Source organism: Gymnogyps californianus, chromosome 4, assembly GCF_018139145.2.
Source record: "Gymnogyps californianus isolate 813 chromosome 4, ASM1813914v2, whole genome shotgun sequence".
Taxonomy (NCBI): Eukaryota; Metazoa; Chordata; class Aves; order Accipitriformes; family Cathartidae; genus Gymnogyps; species Gymnogyps californianus.
This window is the reverse complement of record NC_059474.1, coordinates 81424435-81439332: the sequence shown is the minus strand read 5'-3', so window position 1 is coordinate 81439332 and position 14898 is coordinate 81424435. Positions and strand designations below refer to the sequence as shown.

The following is a 14898-nucleotide window of genomic DNA, read 5'->3' as shown; positions in this document are numbered from 1 at the left end:
ATTAAGCTCCCTCAATACATACTTAAATAATTTATTTGTGAACATTTGGTAGATATGTTGATTCCTGAAATAATAATCTGATGTCATAAATACTTCCAAAAAGGCAGCAGAAAATATGTTTGTTTCCTCTCAGTTTTTTTGTGTTTAACATTTTACAGTTTACATTTACATTTTATTTGGGGAGATTCAAATCAAGAACTGAAATGAAAATATTTTCATGTCTCTCTCCTAAATTTCCAAATTTCAGAGTTTTATCCTTTTGAAAGAAAGCTTTCTGATTTAGTCTTCTATTTTTTCCCCATATGCTGTGCTTTTCCAATCTTTTGTTCAAATTCTACATTAAAAAAAAAATTAAAACACTTATGTCCAATTTTAAGACTCCTCTGCCAATACCAGAGGAACTTGTGAAGTTTAATGCATACGAATGCAGACTAAAATTGAATGCCTTTTTAAAATGTCATCCTAAGTTTTCCTAACTGCATAATGGGGCTCATTAAATAAAACCACCATCAAATCAGATATGAAATGGATATAAAAATGGTATTGTTGGGAAGCTAAAAATAGGTATGTCAATTGTTAAGAAGTTTAGTCCTGGATTCTTTCTTATCCTGATGAAATAACTAAATACTAAATATTTTTCTAGTTAGGTACTAATTGGACACCTACCTTGGAAACACAAAACCAGTGATCTGTAAAAGTTTTTGATAATTCTCTGTTTTGTCTGGAAAGATAACTGGAAAATATTTCTAGTGGTTTAGAATTTTAAACTCTGTTTCTCTAAAGAAAAAAATCTTGCTCATATGAAAACTACAATGTGTTTACTCACAGGCTGAAATCTAAAAATGTGATTCACCACAGCTGTGCTGCTTTACTCTTGACTGGAGGGAAAGTATGAAAAAAGGTAACTAAAAAGGGTTTTTCACCCTAAAGTAGCTGGTACAGTCTTAAGACTTGAAAGATAATTAACTGAAGAGACCACACAACACTCTAAAAAGGAGTACTATTATATATGTATTATTTTAGAAATAAAGTTAACCTGAAACTGACACCTTTACACTAAGTCACTTTTAGAAGGGAGATTTAATCAAGCTAACTAGGAAGAATAAAGAAGAATAAGCCTGAAAGAAAAGAGAAAGGATTACTGAATTCTAACTTCAGAAATCTGCCTTCCTGCAATGAATGTGTAATTTAAAAAGACTAGTAACTAAAGAAAAAACTACATTGGAGGAAAATAAAGAAAACCACTGAGATCATCTTTGAGAAACTGCCCAATCAATTAAACTAGATCTCTGCTTTCCTATAGAGATCACATTTGAAAAATTATTTTTTATAATTTTTTTCTTAATTTTCTTAAATTACACATACTTATTGTTAACATGACAAGTTCATTTTCAAAAAATCTTTTATTTTCTGGGCTATTGGAAATTAAACCGTGGCAGTAAATTCAGGAGAAAATACAGATGAAGAGAAAAGCATGAATTTGATATTCATGGATTTGCTAATAGTTTTAAACATGCATACTCTTTGTCATACACACAGTGCAAGTAAAACTTGTTTACAAGGGCTAATCTTTACCATTTTGAGACATATAAAACACACTATAATCTCTGCTGTTACAGCTGAGTTGCCTTACTCTGGTACACTTCCTTTTTCACTATTAGTGCTTTCTAGTGTGATGTAGTATTATTACCCACTAGAAATGACTTTTTTTAAAAAAGGGATGTGATAGTGACCCAAGAATAAGAGATTCAGCCAAGTACAGGCAGCATGCACCTAGAATGATTTTAGGGTTAACATTTAGCTGGCTGAGGGCATGACTGCAGGAGAAGGGGTGAGAGCAAACCACTGCCAGGGCTGGGCTGCAGCCCAGCAGCCTCCGGTGGGCAGCCCCAGGGGGAAGGAGAGGGTAGGCACCTGGCCGAGGTGGAGACAGGACAGCCAGCTCAGCACGCAAACACGAACCTCTTCAGCCCAGTAGCTTCCGTGATAGGACTTCAGGGGCCTGAAATTATTACTTTTGAAAAGAGTTACCTTTCTAAGTTTACAAAAACTGTTTCTCGTTTTCAGATCACATTTATGATCTTCCTCCAAGAGAGAAACCAGATACAAAGTCGCCTTCACTCGAGCAATTATACAAACAAGAAACTATTGTAACCACACTAACTGGAAGAGTTTTTTTCGGGCAGATAAATAGGCAGTGCTGGCAGAACAGCTGAGAGTAGAAACTGAATGATGACAGAATATAATGCCTGCTGCCAAACCCTGGCATGTTAAGTCAGAGTCATGAAAATCTTCTCTCAGACAGATCTAGAACATGGCATCTTTTCTGAAACAGGAGTAGAAGAATTTGTCTATAATCCTTTGACTGAATTGTGCACCTTGGTGCAGGTAGCGATGCATGGAATTTGTGCTGACTTACAGAACCCTACCTGCCTGTCACCAAAGCTCTCATCGCCTGTTTGCATTTCAAGCCATACGTTCACAAGTATAAACACTGTATGTGGAATAGCTGGCCTGCCACAGAGGATCTGGACTACATCCTGATATTGGTCCAAGCTACTCAACAAACTGAAGACATGCGATCGCATGAAATCAATTTAGACATTTGTTTCAACTGAGGAGTTCTGTGCACTTCAGCTCTTCCACTTCATCAGTTTATTATTGTTTTTTATTCATCTTCCCTGGCTTGTTCAAACTCACAAATATACTCCAGTTACAGCAAGGCACAGGTAAATTACTCTGGAGTCAGACTAGCACCGTATGTGTAACCACTGCTTTCCGTAACTGCAGAAGAGCTGTACACTCCCTTGTCCTGCATCACTTTACAATGCAAACATTTTGGGTGGGATAAAATAACACAGAAAACACTACTCTTTAACCAAATTTGCATGTGAAACCTCTACGCTTTTGTGACTGCATAAGAGAGCTTTTTCAGAGATTCGACATTTCATTTTGAACTGTGGCATGTTTGTTTTCAATTTATGATTATTATTAAAAGGAAGGAGCTGATTCTTTCCCAGGCATGAAACAATTCTATTAGTCTGAAAATGTCACAAAGACCAATATTTGTTAGTTAAAAATGAAAAGGAGAAAAACTAACCAGAAGGAAGAGCAAGCAGACTGCCAAGTGCTTTTGGAGTACCAAGCATACATGTTTATTTAAAACATTCAGTGAGATTACTAGTCTTTCTGACAACAACTTTTAAGAACATACATGGGGATAGAGGAACAAGATGGGCAGGAAAATCCCACCCTTCTCCAGAAGTCTCAGATACAGCGAATATTCTTGTGAGAGATACCCTTGGCATATAAGTCAGTGTCTGAAAAACCCAGATACGACTCCTTAAAGATCAAGGTACTTACCTTTTTCTACTGTTTCTAAAGCAAGGAAACAGACACACCCCACCCCCCCCCCAAATATCTTTTTTTGCTTTCTATGAATGCTTGAGTAGAAAACATACAGTTCTGGAAATTAAAGAAGCAGAGCTTTCTGCATCTACCTATCTTTTCTATAGAAGAACAGAATCTCAAACACAAAACAGGATAAAATAAGCATCTCAGTAAAAAACAACACTAACTATTGACATTGGTCTGTCTCATTTTGCAACATATGCTGTTAGATGAAATCCTTCTGCAGGTCTCAAAAAGTCATGAGCAGTACTGGAAATAACCCCTCCTACACAGTGCTCAAAAAAACCCCAAACACCTGGCATAGATAGCTCATTGACGGCAGAGCAATAGCTCAAAGAAGATGAAAACTGTACACGTTGCTTTAGGTGATCTACTGGGATATTACATCCCATAGTAGAATTAGAAAGGAGCACCACATTATAAAGAAATAGTCTTGCCTGGAGATATTTCCACTTGACTGCTCTCAGCTGCTATTTGTATTTGTTATTTCGTATTTTCCCTCAATTTTCTAAACTGATATCTACTGTATAAAGCAATTAAATGTTCCTACCAATATTGGGATGCTTCAAGAGGCGACAGATTCTAGCTTCTCTTTCCAGTTTCTGGTGATCTGCAACAAAGGAAAGCAGAACAGTTCCTTTTAGTATGAAGATTAACATAGTTCAGTGTATTTGCTTTACAGAAACAAACAAAAAAATACATCATCTGATGTGATCTTTAAAAAATACCTCCTTTATTTAGATCCATTAAGATTTTACATTCAAACTGTTCGTAATATTGAATTAGGTTACTGCATCCAACCACTTCTTCGATGGACTACCACAGGCAGTTCCATTAGAAAAATCAAGCTGCCGATTTATTGGAGAGAACAGAAAATATTCATGCCATGACCTATAATTATCAGGCAACAAACCACATTACAACATTAATCAAAATAAGGACAACTTGAACCTCTAGTGTTGCCTTAAATCCTAGTGTTGCCTTAAATCCTACTTGTTAACTGCTTTAATGATACCTGATGCACCAGGTACACAGTTTGACATGTGGCAGCCACCCCGACAGTGCCAGCACTCCTGCCACCACGCGCTCCCACTGCAATACAATGCTACAGGAACTTCCAATAACTAATGACCAGCAGTTATTATTTTCCCAGCAGGGCTAATCTCTCTCTCAGGCTGATTATTCATTAACCTGAAGGTACCCTGAACATGTAGGTCCAGGTGTACCATCTGTTGCTCCTCCTCTCCCGGCCATTCGATTCTTTTTAACCTTTGGGTAGAGCAGCAGGCTGTCGGTTTGAACTTCTACACCACCGAGCCCTAATGACACTTCTGGAGATAAAATACTACTACTTGCATCAAGCTCCATTTTACTTAAGCACACTTTTATAATATTTGCTCCAAACACCACCATGAATAGTACTACTTCTGCTGCATTTTAGTTAACAGTAAGTAATAAAGTACTTGTTTTACGTAATACCTATGAGAGTGTTGGGGGGGTGCATAAATTATTTATACTGGCAATACCCAAAGGTCTTCAGATACGTTAAAATGTCTAGTGTCAGGCAGTATAAAACACACACAGGCAACTTGGGCAATAAATACATAATTTGGAGATAATAAAAACAGCCAGCTACTGCCTACTGTAATCCTGTAATTCCAACAGACTTCTAGTGTATTTATCTTCACTTTCTGCAGTATAATTTCTACGGCTGCTAAGAACACTAAGCTTTTGTCAAGAGGCAGAAAAGCAGCATAGATTCAATTTTACAATATTAGCTAAAAATAATTTTTCAAAATTAGAAGAGAAATAAACTGTAAAATGTTCTTGGAGATGAGGCTCTTTTGCTATTATTTTAACTAGCTCCAATTTTATATACAAGGATATTATAACAACCAATCCTTTATAGGGACTCAAACTTCAAATGTCACACAAGTAATTCGGGTTGTGCTATCTCTGCAATCCTAATTATCCGCATTAAGTTTGAGAACACTCCTAACAACTGAAAGGGGAAATTCTTAACTGTCCTTCCACCCCATAAAAACAGTAGTCTGCACAGTAAGTTTTGAGTTGAATAACCAGCATTTAGAGAATACAAAAAGTTTAATCTACAAAAGAATATTAGGCACCAAAACACTACAGCAAGAACGAAGAAGTTATCTATTTTTGTAATGTAACTCTTACAGATCTATTATGGTATCTGTTCTCTCTCATAATACCATCAGTGTAATTAGGTTATCTTTCCAAGCCACTAAATCATAGTTCCTCTGATACCAGTTTGACATCAGAGTCTATTGGACAAGAGCCAGAATAGGGTTCCAGAAAAAACACACTATAAAACCCCTCCTCTCCGGTGCCTGAATACAGCAGTGTGATCCTGACATCCTCCTTTTAGCTGGTGCTCAACTCCACGAATTGCCTCAGCACTCCTCCTTTCACCTTTCCTTCTGTGGGGAGTCCTTATGTTCCCTGTTCAAGCCAACCACAATACAGAAGCTTCTCCTTCCTAAATCAGCCAAGGGGTGACAGGAAGATTTGCAGCCACATTTAACCAGCAGGCAATTACCAGGCTCTGTGGAAAGTGCACTTCCAGCTCTACTCTTTCCAATTAAGCATTGGGTGCTATTCCTTTTAGAGAATTTAATCTAAACGTAGATCAGCAGAGTCACCCTGAAAGTGGGAAAACTAAATTCTACACAGATGGCTGTGCCAGCACAAGGGAGACAGAGCGGCACAGCACGACAGCGAGGGTGGCCAGTGGCCTCTGCTGCTGCCAAAAAACTCCGTCTCATGAAACCGCAACTTTACTTTCCTGAAGATCACTCTGGCTTCAGCCTGCCCACCGTGAAGGTGCTCTACACATGGCTCATTAAACAGGACAGAGAGACCCTCTGGACGAGCAAGGTGAGAGCACTAGGTGCAGATGGGAGCAGCGGGTGTGTAAGGGCACGTGGCAGTGATCCTGGGCATTCGCATTGGTCCAGGAAGACACGGTCTCCCTGCTGTGAGGATTGATTCACGCGAAAAGCATCAACAGCCTCTGCATAAAACACAGGAGCTGTGATGGGAGCGATTACCACAACCTAGGCATCTTCCCACCACATTGGCGGCTGAAGTCACAAAATTACTTATATATCCTGGTTGTTCCAGTAGCAATTACTGTTAAGGATTGAACTGGGATCTTGAGTGTTGTTTCTCCTGTCACTGACTGTGTTCATTACCAGCTAGCCAGCTTCGGCAGCCTGTGTGCACAATGCACTAAATCATCAGCTCCTGATTGCAGGCACAACCTCCTAAGAGTGATAATGATATGAATAAAATGACAAATAGTAACAATTCCAAACCTTTGGGATACTTCAGTGCTTTTAAAAGCAATGATGGCTAGAGGAATATATCACAGACTAATTTATTGATGAACTGTGGAAGCTGGGGTTTGGGGGGGGGGGTGGTTGGTTGTTTTGGGGGCGGTGGTGGTGGTGGGTGTTTGTTTTTTGGGTTTTAAGTAAACTGTTACCAAACAATTCAACTCCTGTGTCCTCCTGCTGCACTTAATTAAAACATTCTTAAAAACTTGGGCAGGATGCCAAAGGTTTATACATATAGACCCAAGTGTCATACTCTGGCAAAGCATAAGCCTGGAACACTGAAGCTAAATAACAGCAACCAAGCTGACCTCTAAAGTGCCATAACACAGCCTGAAGAGCACAGCCTGTATAGAACTCAGAAAATATAAAGGCTTATTTAACACACTCGGTATGATGACTCTTGACTATCGTGTTTAAAAGTGCATGGGGATAAAGGGATAAGCTGGGCAGGAAAATCCTAACCCTCTCCTATGAAAACTTTTTTTTTTTACTAAAAAAGCTCGAAGTTCTTTTATAAACTTAAACTCTTCCACTGAGGTTTTATGTTAAGATTTTCAAATTCAGTTGCAGCAAGTTTGAAACACAAGCACAGACATATACAGTTACAGCATCTTAATGCCCATCAGCTTTGGCTGTAACTTAATCATGGGTTGACCAATTGACATTATACACAGCACACAGGGAGACGATCTGAAATGCAAACTAAACTAAGCTTGTTTTAGAAGAAAGATGGAAATACAATCAGTGTCTCAGCAGAAAAAAAAAATTAAAAAAAATAAATAAAGGGACTATTGGTCACTTGGCATAAGATGTCTATTTCTGGTGCACTACCAGCACTACTTTAAAAGGCTATTCTGCACTACCTCAATCTGTATTTACAGGATTAGCCAGCATACCTAGAAACCTGGAAGGTGTCTGAGAGTCTTCTATGAAGTGCTAAATGCATCCTATGTCGAGTCTTCAGGAATAACACAGATATAATAAAGCACTTCATCTCTGACTTCGAATATAAACACTTGAAATTTCTTTGCTATTAATTGCTATACCACAGCTTCTGAACTGACACTGGATGTGATTAATTTCTCACGTACACTGAACATTTTCATTGGTCGTTTAACTGTTATCATACTACACCTGAGAGCACTCTGAACCCACAGAGCAGGTGGGTACCACCTGAGTAAGGCAATCTAGAGTACTAACCCATATAATGCATGACGAACATGACACAGATGTTCCTCCTGCTCCAATGGACAGACAGTAAATTAAACAAGATGAAAAAACCAGACAAGCAAACATTACTTCACAATTTACTGGGTGAAATAAACTCTCAAATGACACAGCACAAACTAGACGGAGCTCTTTCACTTAACTGAAAACAACTTATCAAGTCTAAACCTGCAAGATTCTGGCAGCCCTTGGCTCCCACTGATGCCACTGAGATTTTAGCATCAACTGCATAAAAAAAATAAAGGGTATCTGCACATGTTCATGTACTGAAATACTTAGCAACAACAGCCACTGTAACTGAACAACGTACTTCATTTATTCAACTACATAAATTCTTCTTGCATACTGAACTTCACATTGCTAATTCTGATGCTTCAGCTAGTACACTTCTCTGAAAAAGTACATTTCCCTCATAAATTAATAAATTAATACCATTTCTTAGAGACAAAGCTTCACATTGTAAGGCCTGCCAAATAAAAGCACCCAGTGAATACAATCATTACTCATACTTTCAGCTTATGCGTCAAAGCAAGGACGTGCCCTGTGTGTCATATGCCCACAGTATTCAGTCAGAGGTAGCTGTGCCTGTGGAGACTGCTTCAGACTGTGCCATAAAACAAGAGGATAATTCACAAAACAATCACGTTCTAGTAAAAGGATAAGTAGCACACCATGCTGAGATAGGGTTAATACTCAGCTCTCACTTACAGACATAATAGTGTGCTCAAATAACAAATACTAAAGCTGAACATCTTCAGGTACGAAGATAGGCTAAATTGTTATTGCGCAATTTAAGAACAGTAACTGTATTGATTAAAAAAGCACGCCTGATATTTTTGTAAATCACAACAAAAACATCTTACTCCAACATACTGCTGGATGCACTGCAATATATGAAGGTTACATCATCATCGTTATTATTGGCTGCATTATAATATTCCCAGATTTTCACCCCAAACTTAACTAGTATATTGACTGGTGCCAATTAGGTGGTATCTGATGTCATGTAAATTGTAATAATGAGCTCTCTGCATTTACCTCATGCAGTTGCTTGTGTCAGAGTAGTTGTTATTATACCTATTACAACAGGAAATGCTAAGTGAATGGCGATATCTCACACCATGCACATTCTGCCATGAGGCAACAGGAAGAGCATTAAATACTCCTTGAGTAAGGGATTTAAGTGGCCATTAAGGTCCAGAAGATGACAGCTGCACTTCCAAACAAATAAAGTAACCCTTAGTGTTGTTCGAGGAGTGTCAGAAACCTTCTGAGTAAGTATTTAAGTTTTTGGGGGGAACCAAGTGCAAAATTAACCTTGTGGGGTACCCAAGATGACGACTCACCTTTAAAGCCTGCATGTTTCTTCTACATGTTTCAGGAAATACTGTGTTCCTTCCTTCCTCCATTCAGCTTATTTACAAGCACATCCAACTGCAAATACTGTACATAAATATCTATTTCTGTCACCCTGTTTTCAGCCAGGTTTCAATTACTGGTGATCTGAAGGTGAATGTCAAAGGGCAGGTCAAACCGAAATACTTCGAGCACTCAGCTCCCAAATATCTGAAGCGTAAGAAGGTGCGCCGCTGCACCAAGAGCTGATTAGGAAAGAAGTGTCCTGCCATGATGAGTACAGCCAGAGAAATTACCTAGCAGGCAGCAAAACCCCACAAATCCTGAGAAAGTTTGTGATAGTGTCTAACATAAAATGTTTATGCTACAACAGTATCAGAGGAAAAGCTCTAGGAAAAATAAATTCAACAGTAGGTCACTTACTAAAAACAGAAAGTTAATTCCTCTCATTTTTGACAGTATATAATTCATCAGCTAAAATTGCGTTCACCTGTCAGTATGAAAAGGGAAAAATGATTATCAGTAAGAGGAAGCCAAGTTTAAAGCCAAACATATAATATAAAGGGAACACGCAAGTACGTTTATATACTTGCTTCCTTTGCTCTAATTACCTATACTTGATCACAAAAAGGTCTCCTACACTGTCTACATGAGAAACTGTAAGAAAATTAAATGAAAAAAATACAAAGAAGCTCAAAAAGCAGCAAAGCAAATGCAGAAGAAGGAATGCTCTACAAATTCCAGATTATTTTATGAAAGCAAGTCTCCATCTGTGAACAATGGTATCTATCACAGCAACAGCTGCTTATCAAGATTGGAAAAAGATCACTGCCTGTGAAACACTGATACAATCAGAAAGAAGGTAGCAATGAGAATAATACAGTTTTATTAATGGAAAAAACCTTGCAGCCAGCTACAAATAACTTTAATGTGACACAGAGCCAAGAAAAAGAAAAAAGAAAAAAAAAGGACCTAGTGCACTGAACCATGAAAAATTCAGCCTTTACAGTAACTAATGAAATTCTGCGAAAACTGAAACAAACAGAATATGGATGTGTAAAATTTGGGGTACTGACAGACTGTGTGAACGTAAAGACCTGAACTAATCCTAATCCATATGCCGACATTCTAATAGACCAAAATCTCATATTACAATTTATGACATCTGCATCAGAAAATCAGACTATCTGTATAGAGTTTATATTAGGTAGGCAAATAAAGTAACAAATTAAGTGGTATCAAAATTTACTTTCTTACAAAAACTTACATACATAGACTATATCTATTTCTTGGATTAAGTAATAATATATTTTATAATTAGAGGGATATAATTAATGTCTTCAGCATAAATCTCTTCTGCTACAGTGTCATGATTCTTAATCCAAAGTGCTGATCCTGCATGACCACCCAAACTGAGCTTATCACCATGGCAGAAACGTCTACTGCTCACCACCTATCAACATAGGTATCTAAAATTCAAACTTCTCCAAAGCAAAGCCTCTTTCTAACAATAATCTGTAGTAATTTTTGTGTTTTTCCTATTGTTATTTTATTACTAGAGCTTGCAGTCCACAGCAAACAATGTAAGTGCATCTCCCCAGTGCTAACTTTTATATGTTTAGCCCCTTTCAGTGCCTGTACTTTTCTTTTTTTCCCCAGTATTGACTGGCTATATTATTATTCAGTGTGAGGTGATGTATGCTTTCTCAGCTTCCTTAATCTTTCTGAGGATGGTATCTACAAGCTGTTTCCTACTCTGTGCAATACAGTTCAACACTTTTCAGTTTTTCCTACGTTTTTGTTTAGACAGCTAAATGAAGAGAAAACAAGGAGCTCTAAGTCCCAAGAGGCTCTTCAGATTGCACCGCAGCATACCTTAAAGCCTACCCCAGACCACCTTGGCCCTGCTACATTCTCCCATGGAAATCAGAAAATGACTGCAGAAATTCTGGCAATGGGATTCACTAGGACACAGCTGTACTTTCCTTCCAGTATTAGTATTATTTTGACTAAGAAAAGATTTTCTTTTGCTCACTCTCCTTCACAGAAAAACAAAGCTCCTATTAAAAGGAAACCTTGTGATGCATTAAAATCTCTGTTCTCTTCCTGCCTTTTTTGTTTCTGTTAGAATTTAAAACTTTATTGTCACAGAACAGAACCTCCAGGCACCTAAAATCTCACCAGAATAAGCTCTTCTATCTTAACAAAAGAGATCAAGAGACTATTCCCTGAGACAAAAGGTGTTTAAGGTCTTTGAACTGATGGTGAGCCAAGCCTCAGAGAGCTTTGAGCCTGCTTAGGAGATGAAGCTCTTTGCTAGAAACTTAAGCCCTGTTCCACATAATTTCCAGGTAGTTCAGTTGCCAGGTAGGACCTAACCACCCAACCTTTTAGCAGTTTCTGGGCCGTGCAAAGACATATCTAACACCTGGTAATATTTAGGCAGGTAGCTATTGAATGGGAATTTTCATGGGCACAACATAGGAGTGAGGCACCTGAGGTCTGCTTACACCCTTGTGTCAGATCTGACCCTTATTCACTACATACAGGACATTTGTAAGATTAAGGGTTTAGAACTGAAAACAGCTTAGCGGGTCTGTGAACGTTTCACTGAGGAACAAAACCTTTTCTTTGTGCTCCTCTATCATGAGTGCCAGATTTTTTTTTAACCTATGTGAGGAAGGGAGGCACGTAAGCGGGCTGAGACTCTCCCTACCGACCTGCGAAGTCCACAGTCATTCACATAATGTTCCAAGCCATGCAACAAGGACACAGCTCTGAAGGTCTCCCACCCCAGACTGCAAGCATATCTAGAGCTGTTACAGACTTTAAGGCCGGGACCTCTCCTGCTTTGCACTGGTTCCCTGTTGTGCTGGTTTTGGCTGGGATAGAGTTAATTTTCTTCATAGTAGCTAGTATGGGCTATGTTTTGGATTTGTGCTGAAAACAGTGTTGATAAGACAGGGATGTTTTCGTTATTGCTGAGCAGTGCTTACACGGAGTCAAGGCCTTTTCTGCTTCTCACCCCACCTCACCAGTGAGGAGGCTGGGGGTGCACAAGAAGCTGGGAGGGGACACAGCCGGGAGAGCTGACCCCAACTGACCAAAGGGATATCCCATACCATACAACGTCATGCTCAGCATATAAAGCTGGGGGAAGAAGGCATTTGTCTTCCCAAGTAACGGTTATGCATGATGGAGCCCTGCTTTCCGGGAGATGGCTGAGCACCTGCCTGCTGATGGCAAGTAGTGAATGAATTCCTTATTTTGCTCTGCTTGCGTGCGTGGCTTTTGCTTGGCCTATTAAACTGTCTTTATCTCAACCCACGAGTTTTCTCACTTTTACTCTTCCGATTCTCCCCCCCATCCCACTGGGTGGGGGGAATGAGCGAGCGGCTGTGTGGGGCTTAGCTGCCGGCTGGGGTTAAACCACGACACCTGTATTCTTATTTTTTTATTAAATCATTCAAAAGAATGTATCTTCCCAAAGTAGAAGCTCTGGGGCCAGTTCACAGGCTGCACTGACACCATGAAGTGCCAAGGCCATGCATACGCACAAGAAGAGGCAGACTTGCAGCAATACTGCCCTCTTCCCACAGCAGTGGCAGAGCCTGGCCGTCCATGGGAACAGCAAGCAGACCATGCTTCTTGACGGGAACATAGGTTGTCCAAACAAACTTTCCACTCTCACTTCTGAGGAACAAAAAGGACCGGTTGGAACCAGTCTATGGATGATGTTGCTACAACGCAGTGGCACAGATGAAGTTAATTGAGCTCTCCCTTGAGAAATAAATGTGCTGCATGTAGTAAAAATACATAAAATTGAAATGTTAAGATTACGATAAACCCTTCCATGTGTGCAGATTCTAGGCCAAAAAAACCACAGAGCTGCAAAATTCTCTGGGGGGAGGGGGGCAAGCATCAAAGAAAGCTTACCTTTCAGTACTACCAAAATGTCAAATGTGATGCCTGGGTGACCTGGAACAGCAGCCATATTCTTTCTACACATTTTTCCCTGGCAGTTATGCAAACCAAATCTTTGTAACTCAGTGGGGGAGACACACAGGTTAACAGAGCAATACGACTTCCCCCACCACCACCCTGCTTTTGTCAACTTCTCTGAGAACTATATAGAGCATAATGAAGTATTCTAGGTATCATGGAATGTAAATATTTGTGGTTTAAGGGTATATTGTCTAAGAGGAATAGTGTTGAAACAGTGACTTGCTTTAAGTCTAGGAATGCAGTTTATACACAATCTAACTCCATCAAATACAGTTTTTAAACTCTCTCTGAGGAAGTATCAAGGCTCTGGAAACAGTCCAGTTCTATTTCTTAGAACTGATCATTTCTGTAAGTTGAAGTCGTCAGTGGGGACCAACAATATTACTAAGCCCCTGACTGAGCTGGTTCTTATGAAACATAATTCACAGACCTTTAGCAATTTGCAACCCAGCCATTTTCAGCCTGTAAGATAAAACAAGAACCACATTAATTCATTTAACAGTACATCACGCAGCCCTTTGAATTTTCTATTACTGAGTTCATGCTACAGAAACGCTCACAGATAAACCTCGCTTACCCCCTCCACTATTCTTAAAGAAGGTAAATGCTAAGGAATACAGTCCTTCAATTCCCAAAAGCACTTTTTCAAAATGAATGCTCTAGCATTCACTACCTGCTCCCGGTGAAATATCTGAAAACACAGTCTTTACTTACTCCTCTCTTCCTAGTATTTATAGCTAAGAAAGTGGGACATTCTTATAATAAACAATTACAGACACGGAGAGTACTCATCTGACCCACTCCTCCTAATGTTCCCTGAACAGAAGCACACGCCAGGTGTTCATTGTTATAAAGACATTTTTTCCATGGATACTCGGGCCTGTAATGGTTAAGAGTATGCAACAACAATAGCAGAGCCAATTCTTTTATTAGGCCATTGGTCAAAAGCATCAACAGACCAGAAATCAGGGCACAGAGTATGCCTCCAGTTATTTCTGTGGCTACGTTCACATACACACTTCTATTCAATCAGGCTTCTGAATATCAAGGAAAAGCAAAATATATTAAATCCAAGATGCTTTGTAAAATAATGAACAAAAACCACACCTGTTGATTTTCAAATTCTGCCCCAGGGCACTAAGAAAACAAAAGGCACATTTGTGCTTAGCTGCGAAGGCTGCTAACAATAGCACTTTTCAGTTGGCTAATGTTCCTGTAGGGCTTTCTTCCACTTCCCACCCACTTTCTACGTTAGTATTTTAGCGTTCATAGCGTGTGCGAATTTGATAAATAGACGCAGAGACTTCATTCCTACCTACTGAGCACAGATTACAGAGTCAGAGATGGTACGAGTGTCTTCGAGGCCACTTCATCAAGACACTTTAGCCCTCATTTCTATGACAACTATGACCAAAAAAAAAGTGGAGGATATTCCTGTGTTTCTTCTGTTTCTAGCACAACTGCTGAAATTGAGGAGCACATGATTTACTTTAAAGTGAGGTGACAAAATGAGTAAAGAGAACCTGTGACATTA

General features: G+C 39.2%; 1 protein-coding gene across 15 annotated transcripts in view; it reads right to left on the bottom strand.

Annotated features, from left to right (window-relative positions):
- CAMK2D (calcium/calmodulin dependent protein kinase II delta) overlaps positions 1–14898 on the bottom strand; it is a 158100-nt gene that overhangs the window by 92007 nt on the left and 51195 nt on the right. For all 15 annotated transcript variants that reach the window (XM_050896387.1, XM_050896376.1, XM_050896377.1 and 12 more), the window contains exon 3: positions 3962–4021. In XM_050896387.1, the coding sequence (XP_050752344.1) occupies positions 3962–4021 (60 nt within the window). The remainder of the gene's footprint in view (positions 1–3961; positions 4022–14898) is intronic.